Source organism: Macaca nemestrina, chromosome 9 (genome assembly GCF_043159975.1).
Source record: "Macaca nemestrina isolate mMacNem1 chromosome 9, mMacNem.hap1, whole genome shotgun sequence".
Classification (NCBI taxonomy): Eukaryota; Metazoa; Chordata; class Mammalia; order Primates; family Cercopithecidae; genus Macaca; species Macaca nemestrina.
In genome coordinates, this window is record NC_092133.1 from 68,152,118 (window position 1) to 68,161,446 (window position 9,329).

The following is a 9,329-nucleotide window of genomic DNA, read 5'->3' on the forward strand; positions in this document are numbered from 1 at the left end:
GCGCAGCGCCCCCGGCGGGGCGTGTGGGGGAACTGCCTCTCAGAGGAGGGGCTTCCCGGAGACCGGCCCCGTGGGTGGGGAGCCAGTGTGCGTCCCAGCGAGTCAACTCTACTTGATCGGCAGTTTAAAGCCCGTTCTACAGTCCCCCAGTCCTTTGGAGAGAAGATTATTATTGCTGCGCAGCCTAAGAAGCGGATCTACCTCTCACAGCGTGACAGACGTTACCATGGCTTTCATCTGCCCTCAGCCACCAGCCTTTGAGTGGTCTGGGGACAGAGACTTGTACCTTACATCATCCAGCCAGACCAGGGCTTGGTATGTGGTAGGCACTCCCAGTTGTGGAATGAGTGAGTGAATGAGTGTATGAATGAAATCTAACATTGTGAAGAGCTAGGCAAGCTGGAACCAGTTTAACTGTAGATTCAGAGCCTAAGGCACCTTGAGTGCATGCACACACACACACACACACACGCACACACACACAGAACAGATGCAGGACTGCACGCCAGGATCAGCACATCCCTACCCCGGGACACAGACAGGTATGCAGGCAACACCTGTTGGCGTGCCCCACAGCATATCCTGCAAGCCCACCTCCGGCAGAGGCCTCAGCTGTCAGCCCGGCTGTGCACCGGCCCTCCCTCCCTGGTGCCTGGATATCTGCAGGACACTCTGATGCACCCTAACTTCTAGTGCCTCTGCTCTTGCACCCACACCCAGCACTGCTGGCACCACTGGAATGTCTCTCCTCTCCTCTCCAAATTGTTCTCATCCCTCAGGGCTCAGCTCAAGTCCTCCCACTTCACAAAATGTCCTGACCCTTCCTTTTCCCCCCGCAAATCCTTACTGTCCACACTCCCTTCAGCTACCACCTCCTGCCTGAGATAACCAAGCAGTTGGTTCTTCTTCCGGCTCTTCTGCCCTCCGGAGCTAAACTACAAACCTCTCCCTGATGTTTCCGAGTCCCTAGCACAAAGCTGGGCGTGGAGAAGGTGTTTATTGCACTTTTATCTGAATGGACAAACCGATGAATGAGTGAGTGATTATGTGATGGAGGAGCTGAGGTGATCGTGGCCAGGGATCAAAGGAGTGGAAGAGCACAGCCGTTTTACTCAGTTTACCCCAGTCTAGCTGAAGCTTCCAGGGGTTTTTCTGGCCCTTTAGGGATCTTGGGTTCATAGGTGACTCCTAGGCTGAGGGGCAGAGGACACCCAAAGTCTGACTGGGTGAGGAACCAGGGTAACAGGACTGAATGGGAGCCAGGAGTTCTGGGGGCCTTGTGGGTGACCTGATCCAAGTCATGGGCTCTCTGGAGGCCCTTAGCCCTTGCTCTCAGGGCAGGAAAGGCTACAACAGATGAAGGCTGAGGCATCATGCTATTACTAAGTGACCTTGTGCAGGCCCAGTCCCCATGGAGCCAGGGAACTCCCCCAGGATGGGAGCTTCAGAGGCTGCCAGGACATAACCCAGGTCCTTGGGCATGCTCCTGGCCTTGTGACCCCACTTCGGGAGGCAGCCCAGGGCCCTTCCTGCTGGCACAGCGTGAGCTCCCTTCCACCAGGCGAGGTACAAAGCCAACTGAGATCAGGTGGACACTGGGCCATTCTCACCCTGACATCCTCTGGCACAGGTGAGGGTGGTCCCTTAAGGGCAAGACCCTAGAGCACCACCCCATCTCAACCCTTCCTGGACTGGCCTTGCTAAGGACACCCTTGAAACCAGACTCCCTCTGCCCCGGGGCCTAGCAGCTGGGGAGAACCTGGAATTAGAGAAAGGGGAGCAATTGCCCTGCCAAACCCTTCCGCAGGGGGCTAGAGCCTCTGAGCTGGGCCCAGTTCCCTCCCCCTTTTCACTTCCTTTCTCCCCGCCACACTGCCCACCACTGAGCCTCCTGGGGTTGCATCAGGGTGAGACAGGCATTGCCCAAGGACCATGGTCCAGAAACCTCAAGCGCTGTTTCCTCAACACCAGGACAGGACAGGAAGGGCTCAGCTTAGAGGGCCTTTGGAGCACTGACTTTCTCCTCCCTCCAGAGACCAGAGGAAATCAAACCCACCTTCCCTTCTCAAGCCCAGACCTGGTCTCAGAGCAGGAGGGGCTCCAAGGCACAACTCTGTTCAAACTCTTCACTCCCCTCCCCTGCAGCCTACACAATGGTTAGACCCACTTCCAGGGAATTTGGGAGGTGAGTTTGGGAAAGTGGGAAATGTCAGCATTCCCTCCCCAACAGGGAGACTGGAATTCAGCCCCTTTCCTGCAAGGTGGTGCTCTTGTACTCTTGCCGGCAGGTAAGGGGACTCAGGAGGGTTCGAGGCGGGGCCCCTCACCAGTAGTGAGTACTCACAGCTGCCTGCAGGTCCTGCAGAGCCACAAGATGGACATGGTGGCTTTCCTTGACAGTCATCTTTATTTGATTATTTGGGGCCTCCACCACTATTTTTAAGGAAAACAAGCAGGAACAATGATAGAGAAGGATGTAAAATCCACATGAGCTTTCGAAGAGAACATGAGAGATTGCAAAGATATTTCATTCTGGAGACAAATCATTTAGGCCAGTCCTCAGACTGTGCAAGTTCCCTCTCCACTCTGGTGGAAAAGTTTGAGAAATGTTAAAATAATGCATTTTCCCCCATTGCATGCTTGTTATTTTAAGATTTGTTGGAACCCTGCAACCCAAAGGAATGCCTCCCTAATGGTGGACTTTAGTCCACTTAGCTGATGACAGCAGACCAGAAACCCAGAACATCTGAGCTAGAAACAACTTTAGAAATCAAGCCAGGTCCTTTATTAAACAGACAGAAAAGGTCCAGAGAGGGGATGTGACCTGCCCAAGGCCACACAGCTCCTTTTCAAGGCTGCCAACCCTACCTGCTTTGGAAACCGTTTCAACAAACACCCAATACCCTCCACCCCCAAGATCCAGAGCTGCATCTCAGAGGAATCATTGCCTCCTCAGGGACAGTGACAGCCTTCTTGGGTCCAGATCCCCTGCCCATCTGTCCATCCTTCCATTGGTAGCTCCAGAGCCAGCCAGTCCCAAGGAAAAAACCATATGCAAATTGCCTACACTGAGTTGTCTGTACCACCTGCTTTCTGTTCTCTGGCCTGGCAATGGCCTGGCAATGGCCTAGTCACATTCTCTCTACCCAGACACCTTTGCAGTGATTAACACCTTATTGTTTTATTTTAGTCACTCATTATGGTTTGTATTAGTTAGGGTCCTTGCAGGAAACAGATGGCACACTCAGAAAGGGTTCAGCTGAAGAGACTGTAAAACAGGGACTGTTTAGGAAGGCTGGGGAAGCACCCAGAGACTATCACCAACCACAGGAAGCCACTGCCACTCATGAGTCCAAAGGGAAAGAAGAGGAAGTGATGTTCTGGAGCCCAGTGAAAACTGGTGCTATAAAAGGGGGACCCCTGTCTCCAAGCAGGAGAAACACAGCCATGGGCAGAACCGCAGTGGGGAATGGAGGGAGTGTGGAAGAAACACCCCCGCCTCTTTCTCCCTGTTGCTTTCATCCTCTGCCAGGGCCTCCCATTGGCCACGCCCAGCAGGAAGCTGGATAGCAAGAGAGCCAGGGTAAGGCAGTCAGTCCACAAGGGACATCTTCCCAGGTGCAGAAAGGCAGGCAGCGGGAGCAAGAACCATTTCTAGTTGATTCTTGAGTGCTGATTGCTGAGTTCTGATTAGCTGAATATTATTTGTGGTCCAGTTGACCCAAGCATTGGCAGAGATGGTAGATCACAGGAGAGTATGTTGTAGAAGCTGTTCTTGTAATGAATTTATGTTCTGTGAGTCTTATTTTTCACAGGTCAAAAAATTCTGCTCCCGAAATTGCCACAAACCCAATGTCCTCCTTCTGAAAATGCTGAAAATATGTATTTCTTTCACTTACATGAGATGAAGCTTAAATAGGGCATTGGGTCAGGTGTCTCACATTCTTGCCTCTTGCAATCTGGCAGGACACCTAGGCTCAATAAGACACAGGCCCTGGTAGAGCTCTGAGCTGGGTTGACTACCAGGGTTCATCCCATATGCCAGTCTTAATCACTAGAGCACTGTGCTGACAAGGATCCCAAGTTTGCATCTGGCCTCAGCAGTTCTGTGATTGATTAATTATGTCTGCTGGGGGGTCGCAGACATAGGAGTGGTGATGCAAGTGCCATCTAGGACAGAGCAGTTACCTTGCTTTGGCTTTTGGTGGAGCTTTTGAGCTTTCTTTCTCTGTCAGCCTGTGACTTCCCCCCTGCTTTCTTCTCCCTTGCCCAATCTGTGTGAGTCACATTGAGTTCAGCCCAGCCATCTGGATCCACCTCAGTCCCTCTGGCCACCTGACCAAGGACCTGACCCACTCTTTTCCACAGGCCACCACGCACGTGTACGTGACCATTGTGGATGAGAATGATAACGCGCCCATGTTCCAGCAGCCCCACTATGAGGTGCTGCTGGATGAGGGCCCAGACACGCTCAACACCAGCCTCATCACCATCCAGGCACTGGACCTGGACGAGGGTCCCAACGGCACAGTCATCTATGCCATCGTCGCAGGCAACATCATCAACACCTTCCGCATCGACAGACACATGGTCAGCAGCTGATGGCAGGATCAGGACAAGGGGGCGAAACCTCTCCAGGGACTGGCAAGGAGTTCAGTGACACTGTAGGGGGGTGGAGCAAAGATGCAGTCTAGGGGAAAGTGTGGGGGCACTCAGTGTGGGAGGATGAAAAGTTTGGTGGAGTGCAACCTGGGCTAGGGGGTAGCAGTGGTTCCTCATCATGGCTCCAATGTCAGGGCCTACTTCCCAAATTGGTCAGAGGGTGCCCCAGACCTACCACCCTTAGATCCATCCTTGTCCCTTCCATGTGTCCCCTAGGGTGTCATCAGTACTGCCAAAGAGCTGGACTACGAGATCAGCCACGGCCACTACACCCTGATCGTCACTGCCACAGACCAGTGCCCCATCTTATCCCGCCGCCTCACCTCTACCACCACGGTGGGTGTGTGGGACACAGACCCAACTTGGGCTTGGAGGTGGGGGAAAGACAGGACCCAGAAAGCTCCAATGTAGGAACAGGTTAGGGGAAGATTGTCCTAGGAAAATGCGTAAGTCCAAGACCCCTGTCTTAATCTCAGCAACTCACTCAAACTTGCTGTGTGACTTTAAGGAGGTCACTGAACTTCCCTGTGTGGCTATATCTGTCAGACAGTTGACAATCCTGCCCTCCTCTCCTTCATGGGAAAACCATGAACTCTGGGTTTCAAGTCCCTGCTCTTCCACTTTCCAGCTGTGTGACCCTGGGCAAATTGCTTAACTTCCCTGCTTCCATTTCCTCATCTGTGAAAGGAGGACAATACAAACTATGTTGTAAGGAGTGAGAGGAGCAAATGAGACCTCGTAAGACAACCACAGTGCAGCAACAAATAGAAGTCTATAACAGTACTATTGTACTATTATTGTTATTTTTTAAGATAGATTTTCACTCTATCATCCAGGCTGGAGTGTAGTGGCTTGATCACAGCTCACTGCAGACTCGACCTCTTAGACTCAAGAGCAATCCTCCCACCTCAGCCTTCCAAGTAGCTGGGGCTACAGGCATGCACCACCATGCCCAGCTAATGTATTACTATTTTATTTTTTGTAGAGGTAGGGTCTTGCTATATTGCCCAGGCTGGCTCTGCCTCAGCCTCCCACAGTGCTGAGATTACGAGTGTGAACCACTGTGTCTGGCCAATAGCATTTTTATTAATATGATTACTATGCCCATAAAAGGCTTTAGCAATAATGATAACTCATCCACATGCATGGCTTAAAAGGCCCACCCATATCCGACATCCCATGTGATTCCTCCACGGGCCTCATGAGGCAGAACTGTGAGGTCCATTTCACAAAGGAAGGAACTGAGGCCCAGTGAGTGGTAGGCCCAGCACAAAGCTGGCTGGGGTGAGGCCCTGGCTAAGCTTTTCCACCATCTCAGGTGCTTGTGAATGTGAATGACATCAACGACAACATGCCTACCTTCCCCCGGCACTATGAGGGACCATTTGAAGTCACCGAGGGCCAGCCGGGGCCCAGAGTGTGGACCTTCCTGGCCCATGACCGAGACTCAGGCCCCAATGGGCAGGTGGAGTACAGCATCGTGGACGGAGACCCTCTGGGTGAGTGGGGCTTGTGCTGGGCAGTGGGGGGCATGCCACCCACAGGGTCTCACCTGTGCACCCACTCAGCGGAAGGTAAGAAGGGAGGTCTCAAGGCATTTGGCCCTACCACTGTGTGATTTTGTCCTCTCTGGGCCTCAGTTTCTCCATCTATGACAATGATGAAAATAATCTTCTCCCACCCCTTCTTCCCAGAGATGTGGTGAGAACACCCTATAATCCGGGAACAAGGGCTGGTGGTCTTGGAGGGACACAGACCCCTTTAAGAACATGATTTTAAAATGCCCTGTTTTATACCCAGAAGAAGGGCCCCAGGGCAGATGAGGGAAGCACATCCTTACAGTGTGTGCAGAACACAGCCCCCACCCTCAGGACCCCAAACCCACACACCAAGGGAGCGCCTGGCTTGCTCTGCACATCTCGTGGTCACCCATTCACAGCCCTCTCCTTAGATGAAGAGCAGAGTTTGCCCTGGCCTTGAGGGCAACTTCTCAAGTCCATTTTCACTCATTACTGTAGAGTGGGAATCCCAGACCCAAAGAGGCCAGCTAGGGTCAGGCAAGGAGGCTTCGTGGGAGATGGTGTAGGAAAGAATCAGGAGCGGTGGGGACTGCGCAGCCACAACTCAGCTCCTGCCAGTTGTAGCTGTGTCCAGATCCCAGCCTGGGAGTGCCTGGGCCCATGTTGAAAAGAAAAGCAGAAATCCAAATCTTCGTGAAACATCCTGATTTTTTAATTGATCATGTGGTAAATATTTATTGAGTACCTCCAGTGTGCCAGCCATGTTCCAAGAGCTGGCGATACCAAACAGATGCAAATCCCTGCGCCATAGAACATACATTCCGGTTGGAGGACATGGGCAATGAACCAACTGACTAAGTAGATAACTTAGTATGCTGGGAGGTGCTAAGGGCTATGGAGAAAAATAAAATCAAGCCGGAGGATGGGGAGTGTCAGGGTGAAGGCAGCAATTGTAGGTTGGCAAACACCTGAAGGAGGGCAAAGGTGGGTCAAGTGACATCTGGGGAAGAGCATTCCAGGCAGAGGAAACAGCAAGTGGAAAGGCCCTGAGATCGGAGCATGCCTGGGAGGTTCACAGAGAAGCAAAAAGGCCTGTGGCTGGGGGAGAGTTGAGCAAAGGGAAGTGTAGGAAGAACTGAGAGTGGAGAGGTAATGGGGCCAGATGTTGTTGGGCCTTGAGGGGCATCATGAGGGCATGGCTTTTGCTCTGAGGTGGGAGCCCTAAGAGGGCTTTGAGCAGAGGAGAGACATTATTTGACTTAGGTTTCAGCAGGACTACTCTGGTTCCTGCGCTCAGAACAGACAGGAGGGGTGAAGGAACAGGAGCAGGGAGGCCAGGTGGGAGCCTGCTGCAATCACTCAGGCTAGAAGGAGGTAGCTGGGACAGGGTGGTGGCATCAGAGGTGGAAAGAGGTGGCCACCTCTGGTGTAATTCAGAGGTGGAGTCAGTAGGATGTGCTAACTGATTGGCTGTGGGATGTGAGAGAAAGTCAAAGGTTCTGGCGTGAGCAGCCTGAAAGATGATGGCGTTGCCATTGACAGATGGAGGGCGGCTGCAGGAGGTCGTGGAGGGAAAGAAGGGTCGGTTCAAGATGTCAAGTAGGAGTTGTATATACAAGCCAGGAGTTCAGGAGAGAGGTCTGGGCTGGAGACGGGTATTGGGGAGTTGTCAGCATAGAGGTATTTAAATCCAGGAAACAAAGAGCAGTGTAAAGATCCAACAGTGAACCCAAGGCTCGCTTGCAATTAAGAGGCTGCAGAAAAAGCAACATCCTATTTGTGGAGGGCCCAAATGAGAGAATGAGAGCCCCTGCTTGCCAGAGCTTGTGGTGGGTAACTCTGTTCGGATGTGCTACCCTTTCGGGTCCCAAAATCTCCTCTCTGGCCAAGCACTAGGCCCTTCCCATTTGGAAACCAGCAAGGCCCTTTCTCTTCTGCTGTTTTCACAAACACAGAGATTTTGTAATTTTATGAGAGTCCCTGGAGCGCAGGACGATGCAGCACCTGGTGGAGAGGCAGGTGCTGTGCAGAAGGCTGAAGCCCCACCCCATGAGGGGCCCGCTCTGCACCCCAGCCTCAAGGCACAGAGCACAGTGCAGACCTCCATGCCGTGGCCTTTAAGTCACAAGCAAAACTTCCCGGGTTCAATCCACATGTAATTGGGATGAGCTTTAGGAATCTGGGACCTTGTGGGGGAGTCCTGGCAGAACTAAGAGACAGACCCCCAAAGGAGTGAGAGACGTCTAGGAGTTTCCTAAGGCTGACCTGGGTGGGAGGCTTCCTCCCCCAAGGAAGGGAAGAGTAGACATTTAGAGCCCAAAGATAACTTTGAGTCCACTGAGCGCCACCCGCATCTCACAAATGATCAATGAAGGCTGAGAGAGGTGAGGAAGGCCTGATGGTGCTGTCGACATGAGTCATGACATCCATTTCCCACATCTCCTCCCACCTCGGGTTCATGTTGGTCACTGAAAGGTTGACAGATGCTACAGTCAGCGCCACTGTCTGGGGAGAGCTGGTTTCACAGTGCACCACTGCGTGGAGGGACGTGCCTGGGACCCCATCTTAAAGGTCGCCTTCCCAACACTGCAGCCTGAGGCTGGAAGGCTGCTTTCTATAGGGAGACAGATGCAGATTTCTGGGCACTTACCAGCCCCACTGAGCCGTGAGGAGGAGCTGTGTGCTCACAGAAGAGCTTGGAGACAGGCCACGTGCACTTGAGCCTTTCCCTCGAGCCCCAGCCTTCTCAGTTGCCCTTTCTGGTCACGCCCATTTCCTTGGACCCCTTTCCTACATCCTTATCCTCCCTAAAAGCTCCCCATTCCTTCAGAGGCCTGCCTGGGCTCCCTTTTGGATCAGCACACATAAGGTGGGCCAGGCTTTGTCCAGTACCAGCACAACCCCACGGTGGCATCTCTCTATTAGCCCGTTTTTCAGATAAGAACATCAAGGCAAGGCTCAGTAACATGCCCAAGGGCACACAGGCATGAAGTCCAGATGCAGACCTAGATATGATTGGATCAAAAGCCTATGCTTTTAACCTCCTGTCTCCAGAAGTTGTGGAGGGATGGGGAAGTCTGGCCCCGGAGCAAGCTGCCAAGGAGGAGAATTTGCACAGGGGAACTAGGCTGGCCCACTGGTCCCTTA

General features: G+C 52.7%; 1 protein-coding gene across 1 annotated transcript in view; it reads left to right on the forward strand.

The window, feature by feature from the left end:
- Window positions 1-6,714, forward strand: part of LOC105466056 (cadherin-23) — a 386,971-nt gene extending 380,257 nt beyond the window's left edge. Inside the window, exons 37-39 of the mRNA XM_071069711.1 lie at window positions 4,369-4,590; window positions 4,879-4,998; window positions 5,981-6,714. Coding sequence (XP_070925812.1) covers window positions 4,369-4,590; window positions 4,879-4,998; window positions 5,981-6,280 — 642 coding nt within the window. The 3' untranslated portion in view covers window positions 6,281-6,714. The remainder of the gene's footprint in view (window positions 1-4,368; window positions 4,591-4,878; window positions 4,999-5,980) is intronic.
- Window positions 6,715-9,329: the final 2,615 nt, after the last annotated feature.